Source organism: the organism of the source record quoted next, unplaced genomic scaffold, assembly GCF_019419815.1.
Source record: "Pyrus x bretschneideri cultivar Hongxiangsu unplaced genomic scaffold, Pyrus_bretschneideri_v1 Contig24, whole genome shotgun sequence".
In the NCBI taxonomy this organism is placed as follows: Eukaryota; Viridiplantae; Streptophyta; class Magnoliopsida; order Rosales; family Rosaceae; genus Pyrus; species Pyrus x bretschneideri.
The window spans coordinates 195,487-217,451 of record NW_025999546.1 but is presented as its reverse complement, the minus strand read 5'-3'; the positions used below and the strand labels follow the sequence as shown (position 1 = coordinate 217,451).

The 21,965-nt window shown below is 37.0% G+C and overlaps 3 protein-coding genes and 1 pseudogene across 5 annotated transcripts; 2 read left to right on the top strand and 2 right to left on the bottom strand.

Moving 5' to 3' along the window:
- Window positions 1–1,395: 1,395 nt before the first annotated feature.
- Window positions 1,396–3,224, bottom strand: LOC103951660 (annotated as a pseudogene).
- Window positions 3,225–4,742: 1,518 nt separating this feature from the next.
- Window positions 4,743–7,758, top strand: LOC103951659. 3 transcript variants are annotated; one of them, XM_048586000.1, is made up of 8 exons: window positions 4,743–4,918; window positions 5,202–5,374; window positions 5,522–5,619; window positions 6,102–6,216; window positions 6,375–6,497; window positions 6,729–6,912; window positions 7,123–7,319; window positions 7,456–7,758. In XM_048586000.1, the coding sequence occupies exons 1-7, from the start codon at window positions 4,772–4,774 to the stop codon at window positions 7,306–7,308; spliced, it is 1,026 nt and encodes a 341-aa protein (XP_048441957.1). In that variant the 5' UTR covers window positions 4,743–4,771; the 3' UTR covers window positions 7,309–7,319; window positions 7,456–7,758. The 3 variants fall into 3 exon arrangements, with proteins under 3 accessions (XP_048441957.1, XP_048441956.1, XP_009361366.2); XM_048585999.1 differs by lacking the exon at window positions 7,456–7,758 and having other exon boundaries at window positions 4,744–4,918; window positions 7,123–7,390; XM_009363091.3 differs by lacking the exon at window positions 7,456–7,758 and having other exon boundaries at window positions 4,746–4,918; window positions 5,522–5,574; window positions 7,123–7,390.
- Window positions 7,759–9,751: 1,993 nt separating this feature from the next.
- LOC103951656 (upstream activation factor subunit spp27) lies at window positions 9,752–12,126 on the bottom strand. Its single transcript, XM_009363089.3, has 2 exons — window positions 11,827–12,126; window positions 9,752–10,056 (listed from the first exon to the last, which is right to left on the bottom strand). Exons 1-2 carry the CDS (start codon window positions 12,124–12,126, stop codon window positions 9,931–9,933), a joined length of 426 nt encoding a protein of 141 aa, XP_009361364.2. The 3' UTR covers window positions 9,752–9,930.
- Window positions 12,127–15,481: 3,355 nt separating this feature from the next.
- On the top strand, window positions 15,482–20,964 carry LOC103951657 (chromo domain-containing protein LHP1). The gene is made up of 6 exons (XM_009363090.3): window positions 15,482–15,973; window positions 16,195–16,220; window positions 16,544–16,630; window positions 16,918–17,697; window positions 20,282–20,342; window positions 20,476–20,964. Exons 1-6 carry the CDS (start codon window positions 15,614–15,616, stop codon window positions 20,521–20,523), a joined length of 1,362 nt encoding a protein of 453 aa, XP_009361365.2. The 5' UTR covers window positions 15,482–15,613; the 3' UTR covers window positions 20,524–20,964.
- Window positions 20,965–21,965: the final 1,001 nt, after the last annotated feature.

Here is a 21,965-nt window from a genome sequence, read left to right as displayed (position 1 = left end):
TAGGGGTGGAGGAAAATACCGAAAAACCCGAACCGAATTAAAAATTTCGAAACTGAACCGAAAACGTCTTGAACCGAAAATCTCAAACCGTTAGGTACCCGAAACCGAATCGATCCCAAAAAGTTCGGTATGATATTTGAGTGTAACATCCCATCTGCTCGATGTGTGAAAGTCCAATCCCTAAAACTAAAATGGTAAAATTTAGTGGAACCCCATATGATTCTTTCATTTGTACGTCCATCTTCGGAATGTAAAGAATTTGAAAGTAACATCCCTGCATGTCTGTTGAAAACGAAAATTGCAGATTCAACGAAGAATAAAGAGCAGCGGACATCATAAAATGCTCATATCCAAAAGGTAAAAATTGTCACTCTAATATTCTAAACATTGCACTTTGTATGAATGGATGGGTGGTTATGTGAAATCTGAACGTGTCTGGTAATTGGGTTTTTTATATGCATGGATTTGGATTTTGCAAGAAGGCAAATGCGAATCAAATTGAAATCCCGAACTATATTGAAATCCCAAAAAAATGTCAAGAATACCAAAATTTCAATTCGGTTTGGTTTTTCGAAATCCTGTCCGAAAAGGGATCGGTTTGGAATTTGAGTAGTAAGTTTTAGTACGGGATCCTGACCCAAACCGCCCCTGACAAAGATACAAGTTTTAAGAGGATCTCCAATGTAACGAAGGGTATTCGGCCAATATTCGCCAGAAATGAATAAAACAGTCTACAATCAAGAGCATTTTGCAAATGGGCGAAATATTGGTGCTCAAATCAGGCTCTAGAAGAGCTAAATAGTGTAAGCCCCCAGGCTTTTGGACATTTCTTTTTCTTGGAGCCCACTACTTAATGGCATGATGTAGAAATACTTGGGGTATATACTAAAAACTAATAAAAATATAATTTTATATTTTTGAGGGCTAAACATATGAGATGTAGAACTCACACTTCCATCCTTGAAAAGAAAATGAGATGTAAATAGGATGTCAATGTGATTTTTATACACCTCTATACTAAAAATTCTAAGTGCATCTCCAATAATGCAATGAAACGCACGATGGTGGTCAGAAGAAAGCTGAAATGCTTCGGTGAGTCTTCTTAAGCATCGAAATAGTGGAGTGTCGTGGCGAAGCAACCAACTGATCCTTTTTTTTTTTTTTTAGGGTAAAAAAATAAAAAATAATGCAATGAAACGTAAAATAGTAATAAAAATGGGGCTCTATTTTCTTTTCTTTTTTTTTTAGTTAGTAACTCTGTATTTTATCAATAAAAAAGAAAAGAAAAAATACTATCAATTTTTGGAGTTATTTCTAATTTTCCCTAAAATAAAATAAGGAATTGTTATTAGCACTCCAAAAATCACATTTTACAATCCTTACAAGTGTATTTTTCCTTCTAATTATAGAAAGTTTAGAGTGTCAAATGAGATTTTTGAAATGCTAATAACAATTCCCATAAAATATAAGAAAAAGTGTCTTATTTTCTTTCTTTTGTTAACCCAACTCTTTGTGTTTGGGCTTTTATTTCTGGGCTTGAACGCGAACCCCATCCATAAAGCTTTCATCTTTTGATGCTCCAATCCTATATACTCAACAGGAGGATTCAACTTCCCCCAAGCAATGAAATGCTTTCGGGCGCACGAGATTATGGTTTGTGCATCCGAGTTCAATTGTTACAATGCTTGCGCTCCCCCTCCTCCAATGAGAGTATGTTGAACATTCTTCAGTAGTATCTTGTCCAGAAGACTTTCCCCAGTATCCAGATCACCAACAAACCTAGTAACGAAAAGACCCCAGGAAGCAATGTTTGTGTCTCCACTTGACATTGCCATCGAAACAACTTTCGCGACTTCAGCTTCTGCTCCTGAGTCACAGAGCCCCACAATCAACATATCATAAGTAGACTTGTTAGGCAAAGTGGCAAATAGCCTTTTTCTATCATCTCCTCTAAAACCTTAATCTCCTCCTCTGCTTTTCCAATCTTACAAAATCCTTTGATCAACATACTATACGTAAAAGCAATCGGAGCACACCCTTTCTCCACCATGTCATCCCACAACCTCCCTGCCTCACACAACTCCCCCACTTCACACATTTCCGCAATAAGCATGTTGTAAGTCATGACACTTGGAATCGAATCTGTGCCAAGCTGATCAAACAGTTTCTTAGCTTCCCATACGTTTCCCTTCTCACAAAACCAGTGCATGAGAGTGCTTGACATTGCATTATCGGGGCTGCAATTCTTCTTTAAAAGCTTTTTACACAATTCAGAACCATCCTCCACCTTCCCTTCGCGACACAAACCATCAATCACCTTACAGCAAAGCGCCGAGCTTGGTATATACCCTTTCTCATATCATTAAGCAAATTAACCGCTTCGCCCGACTTTTGCCCTTACAATAAGCTTCAACCATAACCCCATAAGTGACCTCATTTGCTCCAACCTTATTTTCCTCCATATCATCCATGACCTTAACGGCATCAACCAACTTCCCTTGCTTAACAAACCCATCCATCAAAACTGTATAAGTAGTCGCATCCGGATACCATCCTCCATCCAAAATCTGCCCAAAAACCCTCTTGGCGCCAACCATATCACCCCGCAAAACATACCCGCCGATAATCGTGGTATAAGTCACCACATTCCGGACAAACCCCATTGCAGGCATTTCGTTGAGCACCTTGAGTGCAGTCTCCACATCATTCTTTTTACGGAGCGCTTTGATCAGTTTATTACAAGTGGACAAGTTTGAGAAGACCCAAGACGCCGAAATTGCGAATGAGGGTGATGAAAATGTCTTCGGAGCATTGGATTTGGGAGTTTTTGAGGTCGGAGAGGAGGAGGTCGATCATGGGGTGGAAAGCGCGGGAACGGGAGAGGCGGTTGAGGATGGCGTGGTAAGTGTGGTAGTTGTGTGAGAATCCGGGGTGGAATTTGGAGGCGTGGTGGAAGATTTGGAGGGCGAGGTCGAGGTTGGGTTGGTGGGCGATAAGGGAGATGAGGCGCTTTGGGTAGAGGCGTCGGGGCCAGGGTTGGATTGGAGGGATCACGGTGTAGGAGTGGAGGAAATCGACGGTGGGGGTTGGGGTGGAGATGGAGGCGGAGGAGGAGTAGGAGACGGTGGTAATAGAGTGCAGGAGGGGCGAGGGTTTGGCTGAGATCTTCAGACGCAGCATGCTGAAGAGGTGAAGGCAGTGGCATCGGCAAACGGCCTCCACATTTGAACATTATATGACCGTTGCGTCAAATTTTAGAAATGAGGATTCACGTTCATTGATTGTACATCATGCAGTTAATTTTCGTTAAGTATTGTTTATATTTGATTTTGAATAAAAAAATTATAATATTTCTGACTGTACAATGTACGATGAATGGACGTAATTGGAGAATCTCATTCAAATTTTGCTACCCAAGGTTTGGGTCATGACCAAGAGAGATGTTTACAAGCCGGTACTTCAAGTAATCAGTGAACGTTCACAGAAATTTTTTTTAAACTGGGGCATATCCATGTCCTCCACTTAAAGCAAGTCTAGTTGAAAGGGCAAGGCCAGGATAAAAGCTTTATTCCTCTCAAAATGTCATTATTTATGAAATATAGGCCTCTTAAAATTTTGTTTCTTGAGACGTTTGAAATTAAAAAGTGTTTAATGACTAGTTTTCATCGGTTATCAGTTTCTTTCTAAGTTGACATTTTACGACTCAGGGCTAAAATAGTCCCTTGAAGAAGCAAGGCTAAACTAGCCCCTTTAAAAGCCATGGCTATTTTAGCCTGGGCTAGATATATTTCGTTAGAAATTAAATTTTGTCATCTCAAGCGAAAAAATAATTTTCCCTAAACTAATTTGCGTGCATTGGATGTACTCTTATTGTAACTCACGGCTCGGCTACTACAAAAACACGGATTAAAAAAGACACGCCACCCTTTTCTTTTGGAACCCTTGAAAGATAAGTTACGAATCCTAGTTGCTGAAATAGAAAAAACAAAGTGACCACGCAGAACGTAATATGTGAAATGTCTTAAATGTATTTGTATATATCACGTAAAATAACATATCGCATAAAACAATAGGATTGATAATAAGAATTTTTCATCTTAAAAATAAACTTGAAAGGAAAGTTGTTGATCATGTACTTTTGTTACTACCTACGACCGCCTCCCACCACCATCAACCCCGCCACCATGACCACCACCTATTGCAACCATCATCATTATAACTATTACTGTTGTCATCTTAAAATTTATATTACAAAAACACTATTACCAAACCCGAATGTTTTATTCAATTATAGATATTGATAACATGCACGTTTTCAATGTTCTCTCTTAAAAATCATTCTCGAATTAGATTACTAGACTCATTCTCTGAAATAATATTTATCGTCTCGCTTTGCAAAATAATTCTTCAAAAGTCGGATTGTAAAATGTTACCGTAAGAGCACTAAATTCCTACAAAGTCTTTAAGAGGAGAAATGGTTTCTCCTTGGGTACACCTCTTTATTATTGTTGAGATTACAATATGAGATATTTAATATTCGACTTTCATAAATGACAAGTTTAAAAATAAATTATAATTGATGTCCAACCAGATATCATACTAGCAAAAGAGTAAAAGAAGCCTATTGGAGCTAGAGGATTGCAGTAGGCCACGTGTCCTTGAACCTAACCTCAACCGTCGAACTTGCAAAGAATGCCAGTGGCGTGTGTCTTTGCTACAAACTACAAAATGCCTACCCCAACATCACCTTTCCCTTTGTTCTGGTCTGGGTATGGGAATGGCTATGCTTTTATCCCCTTTAAAGCCACTGGCCTTCTCCACCTCTGCATTCTCTCAGGACACATCATCGTCTTCGTCTTCATCTTCATCTTCGTCTTCATCTTCGTCTTCGTCATACCGACCCGCTGTTCTTCTTCCAGTTAAGTTCATAATTTCTCTCTTTTACTCATCTGGAGTTCTCACTTACTATAAAAATATGCAATAACATTTCCTTTTTGACAAGGCAGCGATATTTTAAACTATTTTAATTTACGGGAGCGATATTTTATACTATAAAAATCCGAATTCCATGGCTGTCGCACTGCCATAACTAACTGATCTAACCAATATCTCCAAATTTGCACCAACATTTTATGCACACACTTTGGATGATGGCATTTTGTACAAAGCTTAATTCATGTTGTGTGGTTGTCTGGTTTCAGGGTTTGGGGAACAATTCAGCTGACTACCAGAAGTTGGAGCTGACTCTGAGAGGGTATGGAGTGAGCACAGTGGTTGCTAAGGTGTCAAGAATTGATTGGCTGAGGAATGCCGCCGGCTTGGTTGACCCCAATTACTGGCGAGGAACTCTCAGTCCCCGGCCTGTACTCGACTGGTATGTCGACTCACTCTCCAGTAATTGTTAACGTCTGTTTCCTTATGTGTAAACCTTTGGAATTTAATTGACTCTCATTATAAATATATAATAGGTTAGATTACTGGATTGAATTCGAGCTAACAACGAATGAGGTTGCGTTGTCAGGTATTTAAAGAGGGTGGACGAGGCGGTACAAGAGGCCAAGGAGCTGTCACAAGGTCTTGCTCAACTCTGTCTTACTGCTATGCATTACATGTTATTATGTACGTCTTCCTGTTTACTTCTTCTGAATCCAGAATACTTATATTCACCGTTAATCTCGATAAAGCTAAAACTAACGCTTCCTTGAGGGTTGTTGAAATGAATTTGAGATAAAGGTCTGTATCGAATCATTTGTTACGTGCTGCCTTGTCCTATCTTAGATGATACTAAAAGATAAATTGATTTCATCTCTGTCAACCTCTTAGCGTGCTGCTAGATCTTAAATCGCGTTGCTTGATTTTAGAATTCTCATGCTTTAGGAGCTTTTGAAATGCAGCTTAGCTTATGCTTTAAATGGAAATTTATATCAAGCTTTTCTACGCCAGAAGGCATCCAGTACCGCCCCCATGAAGCAACCATTAAGCTATGCCAAAAGACCTTTACTTAATTTGACTGGATACTCGAGTTCTCCAGCAAGTACACTAGTATAACTGTTTGTTTCATTTGTTGTAGCTCTAAAACTGTTGGACATACTTCGTTGTAGGTGGGACTTTATCCCTCGTTGGACACTCAGCAGGAGGATGGCTTGCGCGTCTTTACATGGAAGAATTCGGATTTTCAGATATTTCGTTATTATTGACCCTTGGAACCCCCCACCAGTATGTTATCAAACTCTTATCTTAATAATTTCTTGCTGATGACTGCATATGTAAAGTTAAGGTTTATTTGGCGATGACATCCTTAGGCGCTTCTGTTATTCCATCTGTATAATCTTACTTCAAATTTCATCATAACCACGACCTATCTGTTGTTTCAGGCCACCACCAAAAGGCGTGTCAGGGGTCATTGATCAAACGAGGGGTCTCCTGGATTATGTTAATAAGCATTGCTCGAAAGCTGTTTACACTCCCGAACTGAAATATGTATGTATCGCAGGGAGGTAAAATCATAATTTGATTCTGATTTTTGTTCCAGTTCAGATTGCTTCTGTTATTATCTGAATGAATTTACTTTACGTAACCTTTTTTTTTTTTGGGGACAAATTAAAGGGTGTGAAATGACACGCACCTATTTGTGTCACTGTTATCGATTTTGACCTTCTATGCAATGGTAGTTGCTTGAATGAAAAATCCTCAAAATATATATGAGACATGTATATGTAAAACTGCAGGTATATTCAAGGTGTTCGTTTATTTGGCAACTCAAACGAAACCATTGATTCTGCCCTCCCGATAGAGGGTGTGGAACCCTCATCAGATGTTGCTCTCATAAATGATGCGAATTTGAGCACTCCAACATCAACCACAACCACCACCACCTTGCGAGCGCGCTTTGTCGGGCAAGGGTACAAGCAGGTAAAACTCCCCATTGTCTCAGCAGTTTAAACGGTCACTTCCAATCAAATTAAAATTATGAATATCAACTGAAATACAGAATACAGTTTGCATTGATATCTTATGATAGTTATGTTTCTTGGTGTTATGTCCTCTGACATTTCTTGTAAGCCGATCGAGCATCAAAGTTGCAGGCTGAATGCCAATAATGAGACTACCGTTTGGTTTCAGGTATGTGGGCAGGCAGATGTTTGGGGAGACGGGGTTGTACCAGAAGCATCAGCCCATCTGGAGGGTGCCCTCAACATTAGCTTCGACGGTGTTTACCACTCACCAGTTGGTTCAGATGATATGTTGAGACCATGGTACGGGTCTCCTGCCATCGTAGAGCAATGGATAACTCATCTCCTTAACTAACGATTTCTGAGGTACATTCATGAAAAAAAAAATTTATAACTGGAAACTTTTTAAGAATATATTGAGCAGTCTCCTTGCTATCTGTTTACTGTAATTCCTGTTTACTTGCCACTCCTTGGCGTTGCTCTGGTAATGATTCATGTAAAGACGGAGAGAGAGTAGAGGGAGGTTGAGAGAGCGGCGTCGACGGTGGCAAACATCCTTCTTCCTTGTTGTTGGCTTCCTCATCAGTCATCACTCTCCATTCATTTTAGAGAAGGAAACAACACCAACAAGGGAATGAGATATCAGAATTTTCGCTTTAGTAATTTAGTAAATTTGATGGTATGAAATGAAGTGATTACAAGTATGTAGTATTTTACGAAATATTTTAAAGGTTGTATGAATTATAATGGATTTTAAAAGAAATAACAATGCCAAACATGGGTAATAAAAGTATTAGTTGGGTAATACATCATTGTTTATTAATTAAAATATTAAGTGGCACAACCTAATTGGACAACATAAAAAGGGGGTTGGTCATATGGGAAATGGAGAAAGAATATCATTTTCTCTTTTTTCTTTGTTGGAACAAGGTCCAAAAAACAGCATAGCTTTGCTCCTATTAGCTAAAATTAGACCTTTCTTCTTTGTTCAAAACTTCTCTTGAAGAATATACTCACAGTCATTGTAGTCTTCTGTCCTCCACCACCGCCCGACAATTGGGAGTCGGTCACATGAAAAATGGAGAAAGAAAATCATTTTCTCTTTCTTCTTTGTTGGAACAACCAAACAAGGTTCAAAAAACAGCAGAGCTTTGCTCCTATCAGCTAAAATGAGACATTTCTTCTTTGTTCAAAACTTCTCTTGAAGAATATATGCACAGCCATTGTGGTCTTCTCTCCTCCACCATCACTCCACCGTTGGGTGGTCCTCGAAGGTCCATGAATAGATCTACTCCTGCCTCCGCCTCTAATTCTCTCTCTCTCCCCATTATTTTTTTTTTTAATATTTAGTTTGGATCGTCAATCACTTAGTATTACAGTCTAGTGATATCCTCTTTACCTATAAGTGAAAGATCTTAAATTTGATTATTGTTAAAAACGAATTTGAATCACATCATTCCTAACTCATTGTGAAATTAAACTCATCCCCTTCCCCTATAAATAATATCATATGTTAAAAAAAAATTTAAAAATTCGGGCCATCACCAACCGACGAAATCGACGAAGGGTCTTTGCTGGTGAAGTTCGCAAGGCAGTAGGCCAAGGGCGGAGAAACGGATCTGGGGGGGGGGGGGAGCACTGAAGGTGGAAGGGATTAACGTAAACAAATTTAGCTTTATTTTGGAAAGAAATATTTGATTCCAAACAGAGCCGTCTTCTCGGAGTCCAAATACCACCTTTATCTAGGCAATTCAATTCCGAATAGTTTAGGAATTCGATTACTAATATTAGGGAGACCCACCCTTTTTCAAAGGTTTTTTATGTTAGTATCCCACAAAATGTTGAATGCACTTATATTAAAATTTAATATTAAATGACTTATTTACTTCATTATGCAATGATAATTTTGACCTTGTTAGGTTTTAAAAAAACAAAAAATTTATAAATACACCCCAAATCACTTTTAGCGTATTATTTCTCTTCTTCAACTATCAAAACCTCTCTCATCCTCCATTGTTGAACGAAACCCTAACCAATGAAACTACAGACATGTTGATTTAGAAAAATTATTTTTGACGAATGAAACACGAAATCGATGTTTCGGAAACTTCATATGAGGTAAGACTCCATATTTTTCATTGTTTTAGTGATTTCGATGACATCAATAACTATTTAATCTTGCTTTTGCTGCATTATTTAAACTTCTATATTCATATTCATCTTTTAGGGATCACAAGGATTACGTGAAAAATTAAACACCTAAATTACCACCAAATATTAAAAACATACGACATGGGTTTTAATGATGGAATTGAAAACAAACTCATATATGATTTAAATCTTAGGCGGCATTTTTTTCAAATTCTAGTCTGCATTTTTGGAAAAGTTCAAATGAATATGAACATTTTTGAAATCATTCATTTTGAAATCATTCGGCAAACGTATGATTTGAAATCATTCAGCAAAACTAAACGTTCAAATGTTTAAATTCAATCCCTGAAAATTAAAAATGAGTGTTATAAGATTTGAGAAATGTGGGATGTATAGAAAATATGGAATGTATGTAGAAAATATAAGTTGTATATTGAGAATGTGGGATGTAAGGTGTATTATGGGAAAACATGTGAAGTGTATTAAGATAATTTTTAAGTGAAAAAGCAAATGTAAGATGTATGAAGTATGTAAGGTTTATTCAATAATTTGTGAGGTATTAATAAGCCTTTTCTAATTCCCCAAATGTCAGCAAGCGCTGGAATGCTTTGAGAGGCGTGCAATTCCGTTTCTTTCCTCTTATCCCGTTTGGAAAACACGCCATTAAATTTAAAACGGATCATGTTCTCCTACGTGCCTTCTATACATCCAAAAGGCAGACCAACTAATTTCAATTACGAAAGCCCTTCCCTTCCTCAAAATAAGGTCACAAACGAAAGTTGGTGAACATAAAACTACATCAAATCAAAGCAACACGAATGGACATTCATTCAGCCTTCACAAAGTGGCGCGAAAGCAGCTTCCCAATTTCCAGAAAGCCCACTTTTTCCCTCCCTTCAAAAATCCCCTTTAGCTTGTCATCACAGTAAATCTCCCTCTTGTTGGCAGGATTCTGCAGGCACAAAGCACAAAGCAGAAGTATTTGAGTACTATTACTCAACTCAACTTCACATTTCAATTGTACAAAATTCATATGAAAACAAGCATTCCATAAACACGTTAGGATCCACACCCCCGCTGCACTTTCCTAAACTACCGTAGAATTAAGTAGCAGTCACAAATTTAGTGTATACAAAGCATACGGTTTCAATATGTGACAATTTCCCAGACCATCTAGTTTGATACACAAACCCAACCCACAGACATGTAAGGGCACAACTCATTTGAATTTCATGGACAGAAATTCCAAGTACTAAGGCCACAAGGCCACACAGTCTCGTGCCATCAGCATCTAGGTGCTCACGTCAAAAGAAACAAGCAACAATGTAAGTCGAAAACATAACACTTAAAAAGTCTTCCAACCCCTTGGGTAATTGCCAAGGCTTACATTGTTGCATGTTTCTTCGTATTGGCTATACTAATTGACATGTAGCATTGCCTCAATACACAGACTAGAGATTGGGTCTTCAATCATCAAGTTTTACTTATATAAAAATATTTCAAGATCAATGGAAGCAAGTATGGCATTACTTATGACTGCAAACACTTGTTTAGACAAGACACAGAAGATCTTGAGGGTCAGAAGTTTATATAGCATAACTTTATTCAGCTGCCCAAAGAAATACTTATGTCGATAAAAGAAGACCTTGCATAACATCTCTTAGCTGTAATAGCTACTCACTAGCCATCCTAGTTAGAAACTATAAATCATGATCCATAATTACATTACAAAGCTATATTATAGCATCCCTGCAACTTTTTGGGAAACTACGGAATTACAATCAGCAGAGACATCTCAAAGTATTAAAGTAAGCATGAATCTACATCTCAACACTGAAGCCAAATGCATTCTGAATAAGATTGTGATGCCAGGCTGATGAAAAATGCTAAACACGAAATCGAATCCAAGCAACAAATGAGAACCAAGAATTATCCAAATTGCACATCAAAATTAAGGATCATGAACCAATATTATGTCAACATATGCTTAAAATCGTGTAAATTTGACACCTGAACATGATGCCCATACACATAAGATGCATGCATCAGATGCCAAGGAAGGTGAGACAAGACAAGTAGGACAGTTAATACAAAAATCACAAACTGGGGATATTTAGTACTTAATCTGACTCTTGGAACATTGGATACCCAATTCACACCAGCCAAATCCAAATGCAACCACTAGATACTACCACATGGCCATCAAATAGAAGTAAAAACAGAAATGCAGAGCAGCATCTCTTGGGGTTTAATTGACTTCGGGGAAAAAAAAAAAAGCTCATATTCGAATCTTCAAAACCTGACTAACGACGCGTTGTTTAAACTCCACATTCGGCCAAGTAAAATCTTAGGATACAACAAATATATTTCGTTCTTAGAAAAAAACAACAGACCTAGAGAATGATCATCCAAAAGTGCCTAGATATCTCATTTTCTGCACCCCACTACAGCTAGTTCCTATTTTACTATTCTTTTTTTAATTTTTTTGGGGGATTTACGGCTTAGGGTTCAGGGTTTTAGAGCTTTGAGACTTTTTTTCCCAGCTAAAATCTTCTACTTTACAAAGTAAATTTAAGCAAAACCCACATAAATAAAACAAAAAACAAAGCATCTTATTAGAACCCATCAAAGAAAAACCCCAAAACAAAGAAAGATCAAACAGTTAGAAGATATTTATAAATATATAGACAAAATACAGTGTGGAGCCGAGAGAGACGAGGACCTGCAGATTGTGGAGCTTGATGTGGGCCCAGATCTGCTTGACAGCTTCGGCCCGGGAGGACTCCTTGACGCCGAGGAAGCTACCCAGAGCTGGAGAGATCGGAGTCGGCTTCATAATCCCGAGGGTGGCTTTGGGCTTGGTCGAATCACCTGCTTCCTTGGGCTTAGCCTTCGCCTTTGGCTTCGGAACAGCACTGGTGGCGGCCTTCGAGGATAAGAGAGCAGCTCCGCCGGTGGAACTGGAGGATCTGGTCGCCGCCATGATAGCCCTGGAAACCCTAATCAAACTCGAAGACGCCATTGCTCTCTCTCTCTCTCACACAAGTGACAGCGACACCCTTTGATCTCTGTGCCCTAATTACTCAGAAGACCCACCTTTTGCCTATTTTCAAACGCTTCTTCTCTCCCTCTCTTCCTCCATACTATAAAAGCCCTCTGTTTTATTTTATCAGAGTTTAAGGGGAGGGATCCTATTTTTTAACAAGTACGGGGATTATTTTTTTAACAAATAATATTATTTACGTTAAGAGAAAATATAGGTTTAACGTTACAATGAATTAGTAATAATATGGTTTAAATTTGTTTTTGATGAAAATTGAACCTAAGATCTTTTATTTACAAATGAAGATGAATATCGATAATACTAAGTGGCAACAAATATGGGGATAGGTTGTGGGCTCTACACACATTAAACTTCTTTATTTCATAAATTATTTTTGCAAAATATTAGTCAAATTAAAAATATTTGAGGCATCTGATTGAGTTTAAAGAAATCGACAAGTACCATCTTCTAAGAAACATTGAAAACGATTTGGATCATTAAAGTTTGATATAGAATGAGTCGCAACCAATTTCTATTTTTTTGAAAAAAAACGAATGTCATGCTAGTTGGTATCTATGTTTAAAATTTATTCGATAAGGTCGATATTTTTATAAAAATATCCAAAAAAATCAAAGAAAAATATGAAAATGGGGAGTGAAGTCTGAACTTCACCTTATATCAGAGAAACTAGGTTTGGTCTAAAATTGATAGATATCGTTGATATTTCTAGCATATATGTTAAATATTAGATAAATTATTATATTTCATTCAAATCAACATTTGACAATTCCTAAACTTTTATTTTAAATTTCCATCATTTTTATAGAAAGCAACTGATATCGATATCGATATTTGATATATTTATTAATATTTTCACAAATTTGCATGTCGATATTTAAATTCGTACCGATATTTTAAACATTGATTGGAATCTGGCTTAGGCTCAGACACATGGGCTTTCATATAAAGTCTTTTTGGTGACACATTTTTTGTCACTCTGCTTCGACTTAAAAACACATTTGGTTGCCGTGGTTTAGTTTTCCGACTTTGGTCTTTATGGACCTGACTGGTTGCTTCTTTTAAGCTTAAAATGTTTACGTGAGGGATTGAGTCCAAATTAATAAGAACTAGACGAAAAAATAGTTGGAAGAGATTAGCGATGCTTTTCATAAACATTAAACGACGTGTGAGAACATTATAACTCTGTGGATGTGGCCATCGTATGTTGAGAACCGTAAGCATCCAGGCGAGGCGTAAATTTTCTTAACAATAAAAAAAAATGTCTAACGTTTGCCTCGATCAGTTTTAGGTTTTTTCTTTCTTTTATCATGGTATATTATAATCAATTTTATACCTATTGAGTTTGGAGCATTAGAGGGAGTTAAGTAGCATAACTGTCGTTTAATACTACGGTTTAGTGATATTTTTCCTCATTTGTAAGTGAAAGGTCTTAGGTTTGATTCTCATCAAAGACGAATTTGAATCACATTATTAATAGCTTATTGTGAAGCTTAGCTCACTTTCTCACCTTTTATTGTAAATAATATTGTCTGTTAAAAAAAAAAAAAACATGGCTAACTGTCTGCTAGTTTGGAGCATTAGAGGGAGTTAGGTAACATTCTGCACATCTTTAGTATGTCATATAGCATTATCAATATGGTCTTTATTTTCAATAAATTAGTAATAAAGAAATCTGAAAGTGACAGAACCTTAAATCATTGGTCTCTGTCGGATAATGGCAAAGGCAACCTTCAATATTTTGAAGATTATCCAACTGATCCAAACACGCTAAACTAATATCATCTGAATTAACAAACGTTTTATAAACAATATATGAGAATTAAAAAAAATAAAGTAAGTGTCTTTTCAGGTATAAAGATCGGAAAATGGTTTGATCGGGATCAACATGGAGCCCATGTTAAGCAAAACATAGGCCTACTTATTTATAAAAATAGTTGTTTTGTTTTTCTCAGGAGAAATGATAAGAGAACTATTTCAAAGTGAAACTTTTCATAGAGTTTTTGTTATTTTACAATTTAACGTTAATTTTCGTATTAATATTTTAAAATATTATACCAAAAACATGAGATGGTAGAGAGTTCACAAAGAGTCTCCTTAACGTTTCTCTTTTCTCAATATTTAAGACATATTGTCCCAAAAATTCCATTATAAATTCTAGGTGTGGTAGTTTGTGACTTTGTGGAGTCGACTTCTTCTCTCACATTTGGGGAGATGAAATCAAACACAAGCCTTTTTTGGTTGTGGCCGGCTTCAAGCCTTTCTCTTTTCATCTATTTGAAGTTGGAAAAAAAAAAAATTAAGAGGTTACTATAAATTCGAACAGATAAATAATGACAAAAAATCCAATCCTTAAGAATCCTTGTTTTTTTCCTTTGATCAAAATAAGCATAAATGAAAGCTTGAACAAATAAAATTATTTCTATTGGGATTTCTTGGGGATTATGATTGCTGCTAAGCTAACTATAATGCAAAGTCGTACCTCTTTTATTCATAAGATCCAAAAAGTTGGGGATGGACTGTAAATTCATTGGCAGTATGTCTACGCTAGTTCAAAATCAACTCGGACCAATAATTTGCCTGTCCACCATGAAATGATATAATATAACCCATTTGTTTATAGTGAAACTTTCATCAACCAACCGGTCTTCGTGAGCAATTTATTTTCTCAAAGCTAGTCCGACCCAATTTTCTCAAAAACTTTAATACAATTCAAACTCAGCTCTTGGAAGTTGTACTAATCAGGCCATAGTCAAACCTTGGATTTATGGGTAACGGTATAATTGACAACTACTAGAATTATACACGCCACCACTAAACCGATACTCTAAAATACTGAATGAGAAACACTTAATATTATAATTTTTTTCGCAACTCTTATGGCACATGATGTGCATGCATCAGAATACCAACTATAGTACGAAATCCAATGTGACAATGTAATTTATTCTAGAAAAGAAACTGAAAAGCTAAAATTATCTCTTTTGAGTTAAGCGACAACAAAATTTAAACAAGTTAAAAAATAATATTAAGCCACCAAATTTATTCGAGATATTTTTATCGAATCACATGTCACCCAATAATTCCCATATTGATTACTAATTAAATTGAAAAACAATTCAAATTTGAATATAAAACATTGACACGTTATAGAATTAAATGGTAGAAGTTGAAATTGATAAGAAAATTAAAGGCGGGATAGAGGGGGGAAAATGAAAGAAAAGGAAAACGAAGGGGAGAGAGAGAAACAGAGAAAGACGAGAGGAGAGAGAGAGAGAGAGAGAAATAAGGGTAGGAAAAACGCTTGAAAAGGAAGTGGCAGTCAGGTTTACATGTTTGGGGGGAATTGGGGCTCAACACTCTAGAGAGAGAAACAAGAGAGAGAGAGAGAGAGAGAGAGAGAGAGAGAATCCTTCGAAATTCCATCACTGTATAGTAGCTAGCACAAATGAGAACCAAGGTAGGGAGAAGGGAGATTTGGGACAACAATTGGAAGGAGGCAATGCCTGCTGCCGGTGCGCTTCTTGTGCGAGACGCCGGCAACAACAACCCCGACGGCCCTTTTGCTCTTCTTCACCAACAGCAAGCTTCTGCCGCCGCTCATGAGCAAGAGCATCTGGAGGAACCTCAGGCTACCGAAGAAGCTGACGATGGCGAGGGAGACGGCGAAGCTGAAGAGGACGGTGATGATGAGGGTGGTGGCGACGGTGACGGTGCGGCTGGTGGTGATGACGAAAATAGAGAGCGTAACAAGCTTGATGACGGCTTCTACGAAATCGAAGCGATTCGCCGGAAAAGGGTTCGGAAGGTACTCCTCTCTGCTCCCAATTTTTTTGTTTTTACAATTTTTTATACTAATTTGTTACCAATTGAACTTTTCCAGTGAGAAATGATTTGGGTAATTTTCATTCGGTTGTTTAATTTGAGTTGTGGTAAGAAATGATGGGTGTTTATGTTTGCTTACTTATTTAATCTGATTACTGAGTGCTTTGTGTTTTCATTTGTGTATGTTGCAAAACCATGATATAGGGTCAGCTCCAGTACCTCATCAAATGGTGCGTAAACCTCCTTCGTATCCTCTTTTTTGTTGTTGTTTAACTTAATTTACGCGCACACTGCTCCGTTTGGGTGAATCAAATCAAAGTTATGTTCATGTCGAAGATGGAAAATAGTTTGGGCAAGAGGAGGAGGGGAGAAGATTAAGGCCTATCTGTGTCTAGTAGACATTCTTATCCCAATAAACAACCCTATATAGTAATACGTAATAAACCGCGAAGCACTTGTGTATCTAAAATCTCAAACTTGGAAACTTAATAAAAGCGTAATCTGCTTTGCCTGTTAATTGATTTGGGGTATTTATTGCTATTGACTTATACAGGCGCGGTTGGCCAGAGACGGCCAATACATGGGAACCGTTGGATAATCTCCAGTCAATTGCTGATGTTGTTGAAGCCTTTGAAGAAAGGTATTATTTTGTTTGGTCTTCTATTTTCCCCGAGCTATTCATGTGGTTTCAGAAAACTTCAGCAAAAGGACCATAACTTTTGACAGTGTTCAAGTTTACAAAGATTGTAGAAACTAAATCATTTAACATTTTGGTTGAGTTGATTGGGGTCTTTTTCTGCGAATAGTTTATTCGCAAAAATACAAAACTTCATACTTTTATGTAGTTATTCTTATTTCTGCTACAAAAGTTTACATTTTCGCTGAAACTAATCATTTAATATAAGTTTTTCTTATGTCGTTCATAAGCTTGCGTACTGGAAAGCATCGGAAGCGCAAGCGTAAGCAAGGGACTCCACTTTCTCAACCCAAGAAGAGGCAGCAGCGTTCTACTGATCCTATTTACAATATGACAGATGTGGATATCGGCATCGTCGATAAAGCTCTATCCTCCACTGCACTCAACTGCTCGAAACTTGTTGATCTTCTTCCCCCTCAACAGCCTGTGGGTTTAGCTTGTGTCGGAGAGAATGGTGGGAATGTCAACAATATTGAAACAACCACAAAAGTTAATGCTGAGAATGGGTGTTTAAATATTTCCCAACAAAATGGTGAAAGGAGAGAGGAAAATGAGTATGATCCAAAGCTTAGTGAGCTCAAAGCAACAACATTTACAAATGTTGTCAATTTGGATAAACTTTCTGTACCTTTCCAAGAAGCAAGGGCTCCAGAAGTTAATGGCCCTACAGATGGTCTTTCCAAGGTTGATTGTACAGAAACAGTACAGAGCAATCGCGGAGCTAAGAGAAGGAAGTCTGGTTCTGTGAAGAGGTTTAAGCAGGAGACACAAGTTTCTGAACTGGGTGCTACAACAAATGCAACAACCAGAGTCAGTGTTAGATATGGCGGTAGAGTTAATCAATCAGGGGCAGAAAATCTTGATTATGCTGGGGGAAATTCAAGTCGTAGGAATAAGATTGATGAATCTAGAAATGCAGTACGTATCACCAAGATAATAAAGCCTATAGGGTACTCAACTTCTGTATCAAATGACGTCCAGGATGTTTTAGTCACCTTTAAGGCAATGAGGTTTGTCTTGAAATTCAATTTACATTTCTATTCCATTGCTGAAAATAAATTTAAAATTATATCCTGACCAGATTTATGAATATTATTTTTTTGAATTGGTTAAATAAAATTATATAATAACCATTCGACTGGGTTATTCCTAACAAAGCTACGTTTTAGTTAGTTAGTTAGTTAGTTACTATTGGAATTTCAGTAAACTATTTTTTTTCCCTTCAGATATGATTCATCTAAAGATGCCATGCATTCGGCTAAAAGAATGATTCTTGTGTGGTCATACAATTTTGTGGCTATCATCTATAAATAGTTTTTTCTTCTCATATGTTTATATGACTTGTAACTGCATGCCCCTTGAATATAGTCTTCTCAAATATTTTTATAGAGGAATGCTGTGCGTAAAATATTATTAAAACTACGAATTTGAAAAGATTTGATTTCTTTCGAAGTGCTTTTATCATTAATACCATCTTTTTCTAGCAAGAGTTGTAAATTTAAAATTGGTATGTTATGCACCTTGATGCTTTTAGATATTTGATAAGAATTGTAGCATGAGAAAATGCCCTTGTGAACATCCATTTCCTGTCCTAATAGGAACTGAAAAGGTACTTTATGCCTCCTATGCAAACTACAGGGGTCTTTCCAACTCATATGTGGGGATTAGACATGATTTCAGTCATTTACCAGAATAATCACAATTATAGTCCTAAATAGAACATGTACGGACTTGGAAATTACTATTGAATTAGGTAAGGCTGTAGACTCATAGCTAGTTGTGAGGGTCTAAACTTAGGGCACTAAATTTATGTAAATGCCTAAAGTATGCGTGTAGCATGCTAGAAAATGCTAGCTGTGAGGGTTTAAACTTAGGTCGCGAAATTTATGTTGAAGCATAAAGCATGCGTATGGCATGCCAATTCAGGCTTATCACGAAATTGAAAGCGCCTTGGTCCATAGAATATTTTGATTGTTTTTTGGAAACTTCTTATTTCTTTTACACTATGTTTGGATGAGGGAAATAAATTTGGAATTTGGATAAAAATCAGAATTTGTAAATTAACATGTACCAATTCCCTTGTTTGGACTCATAAACAGAATTTAGAATTTCCGTGTGGAAAAAAACTTGGAATTTGGGAAATCGAATTCCCAAGTTTAAATTTCATGTAAATAGGTGTTATTTCTCAATTTCTATGATTGAGAGCTTAAAAATAGCAAATTCCGTATTCAATTTTATTGTTCTTTTAGGTTAACCAAACAAGAAAATTCACAAATTCTAGAAAATAAAATCCCGTCAATTCAATTTTTGTCATTTTAAAAGTTCTTAGTAATTTTAAATTTATTCATCCAAACATAGTGTTAGGGATTTGTCTTGTACATTTGCCCTTTTCCTGGCTATGTTTGGGTGAGGGATTGAGGTCAAGCTAGTAAGGAATAGGTCACACAATGTTGATAGGAAGGATTAGAAAATCCCCATATGAAACATATGTGAGGGTTTGCAAGTCCCTAGTTCGAATGTGTCATTTGCAAATCCCTCTTACATACCTTTGAAACAATCATTGGAGTATCTAATTCCCCCTTCAGACTTTGAATCCCTCGCCCAAACATTTAGGCTATGTTTGGGTAAGGAAGTTTCAAGGGATTGAAGCCAAACTAATGAATGTACCATAAAAGGTTGAATAGAGGGGATTAGGAAATGCTCTTTATGAGAATTAAAAAGGCACGTGAGAGGGATTTGTAAATAACTCCTTTCAAGTAGGGATTTGCAAATCCCTCTCAGGTTGTCACATGCCTTTGTAATGTTGATGAAGGGCATTTTTGATCCCCTCTATCTAACAATTTGTAGTCCATTTCATACTTACTTGGCCTTAATCCCTTGGGACTTGGAAATCCCTCACCCAAACCTAGCCTCAAGGATTTTCATAGTTGTAAGCTTGGTCTCAAAAAATTTTCTCATGCTTCAACATCATTCGTTCTGGAATCCGGATCACCTGGGAAGCACAAAGTTTTTTAAGCGAATTAAGATTCTTCATTGGATATTAGACAAAGCTACACTGTGCTTGCAAGTATTACTCAATCTTCTTTTCTCTTTCCCGACCCTTCTGTGTGTAACATGTGTGCCCAGCATGATTCATTTGTTTTAGTTGGAATGTCACTGTGCCTAGACCTAGATTGGAACATTCCCGATGGTTGTTCATCAGTTCACTTCTGATTTTGTCAATAAGAGTTCTTTGACTGGTATCACGCTCTTTGTAGTTGAATTTAGAATATTTTTCTAGTTTGCTTGATAAAATTTCTTGAGTAATATATTTGCTTAGGAGCAGTATTACATGGCATCAGTGTAGCTCCATCTCTGATGGCTTCTGAGTCTGAGCAGCTCTATAGTCATTGCATAAGTTCGACCCAAGACCTGATAACGTTTAATTGTTAATTTTATACAAACGGAATGTGAAAAGTCTAGATTCTTCACGATGAATATAGGAATTTGTAACCAGTTCTGCTCTTCAGTTGCTACAAAACCAACCTAAGTCCGGATCACATGGTTCTCTTCACATGCTTTCTAACATTTTTGTACGTGGTTGCCTTGTTATAGGTCTGACGGATCCGAAGTGATAGTGGACAACAAGTCTCTCAAGGTTAATCATCCACTTCTGGTAAGTGATTATTGCTCAAAACGATAAACATTCTGTCTTGACAACATTTCAGTCGCTTTAGTAGCTAATGATTACTGACTCGTCTTTGCTATGGTCATCTGTACTACCGCTAATCTATTATCTCCTTTTCCAGTTGATCGATTTTTACGAGCAACATCTCCGATACAACCCTTCATTTTAGTTCGAGGCGTAAATGGAGGATGCAACATTGATAGGTAGATCTAAGTCATCTTTGTTGTCAGATGTACACAGTGTCGGAAATTCGGAATTGTCGTAGTTTGCATGAGAGTGCAGGTTAACAAACGTAGTTCAAAAGTTTGGTGAACTCGGCCAATATACCAGTAGCTGATGGGCTTGTTTCTCTCTCGTCTATCCTTCATTGACCACAGTGTTTACTGTATTAGGAAATATTATGAGATTTGTTGCATCTGGATCTTTTTATTTTAGTGGTCAATAGTATATGGATCTTCGTATACTCAGGAATTTTTAACCATTAAATTTTGAACGTTGTATTTTTGACTAAGATTTAACGGTTAAAATCTGTACTTCAGGGAGTATATTAAAAATCTGAGAAATATTTACGTATTTCTGCAACAAATTATCTATCCGTTTTCAGATTTCATCATTGTATGAATCATGAACGTCTGGTTGGGGTTGTCATCGTCTATATCACGAAAGCACCCTCTCTTGACGGCATCGGAAAACATGTCCTTTTTGTCACCATTATTTTACTCAATTAAAAATTGGACTAATCAGGAAAAACATATGCATATTAACAAGCTGTTCCTGATACTATATTCTTCACAGAAGATCAATAGTTTATGTTCGTGCAGAAAGAGGCTGTGGCTTGGCTGCCTAGAGACCTTGCTATATCCCTTTACACTACATTATAAAACGTTTTTGGGCTTCCCAGTCGCATCGTTGCAATGTGGTATTATAATTTGGTTGATGAATTGGTTGATACTTTATAAAAGTAGGGCAGGATATCATCATTCAGTGTTATAAGAGTTTTAGTCGTCAGATTTATTTTCACAATTGTTTGTATCTTCATAGTTTTAACCGTTGAATTTAGTTTACATTGAAAATAGAACAGTTAAAACACCTGTAACATTTTCAATCTGAAGTCATTCATTCCTCTATTATTAATGTTACGTACTATTGAAGAAATTTTCATGGTATTAATAAGTAGATACATGTGTTATAAGGCGAGAAGATTAGCAAACATCAGCTGACACTATAATAATCAGACCAAAAACACTCTCGTTGAGAAAATTACAATAATAAAAGAACAAAGATTCCAGTAGAGACGTTGGCATCGCTCAACAAATCATCAAAAAAGAAAGAATGATTGTGCTTAGAAGTTATCTCCAACTACTAACAAACAAGCCTTTCCCCCTCTTATATATCACTCCCCTCCTTTGCTCTGATCAATAGCCTAGTTTTTGCTCTCTGCACCCACTGGAAAGTGCTTTCTGCACCCACACTAGAAGCTTAGAAACTGCCAACTGAGCTTTGCAATGGGGAGCAGAGGGCCGTCGCCACTTGTACCTTCTCTATTGGTGGGTGCATTGGGTTTGATCGTCTGCAGACCTACCTTAATATCCCTGTTTGAAATCTCAGTGT

What these genes read in the sequence shown, in the direction of transcription:
- LOC103951659 (XM_048586000.1), top strand. Translation starts at nt 4,772, where the DNA reads ATGGGAATGGCTATGCTTTTATCCCCTTTAAAGCCACTGGCCTTCTCC. An exon ending in TATGTATGTATCGCAGGGAG is followed by an intron (nt 6,498 to 6,728) that starts GTAAAATCATAA and finishes GTAAAACTGCAG; the next exon opens with GTATATTCAAGGTGTTCGTT. An exon ending in TCGGGCAAGGGTACAAGCAG is followed by an intron (nt 6,913 to 7,122) that starts GTAAAACTCCCC and finishes GTTTGGTTTCAG; the next exon opens with GTATGTGGGCAGGCAGATGT.
- LOC103951656 (XM_009363089.3), bottom strand. Translation starts at nt 12,126, where the DNA reads ATGGCGTCTTCGAGTTTGATTAGGGTTTCCAGGGCTATCATGGCGGCG. An exon ending in TCAAGCTCCACAATCTGCAG is followed by an intron (nt 10,057 to 11,826) that starts GTCCTCGTCTCT and finishes TTGTGCCTGCAG; the next exon opens with AATCCTGCCAACAAGAGGGA.
- LOC103951657 (XM_009363090.3), top strand. Translation starts at nt 15,614, where the DNA reads ATGAGAACCAAGGTAGGGAGAAGGGAGATTTGGGACAACAATTGGAAG. An exon ending in GCCGGAAAAGGGTTCGGAAG is followed by an intron (nt 15,974 to 16,194) that starts GTACTCCTCTCT and finishes ACCATGATATAG; the next exon opens with GGTCAGCTCCAGTACCTCAT. An exon ending in GTTGAAGCCTTTGAAGAAAG is followed by an intron (nt 16,631 to 16,917) that starts GTATTATTTTGT and finishes GTCGTTCATAAG; the next exon opens with CTTGCGTACTGGAAAGCATC.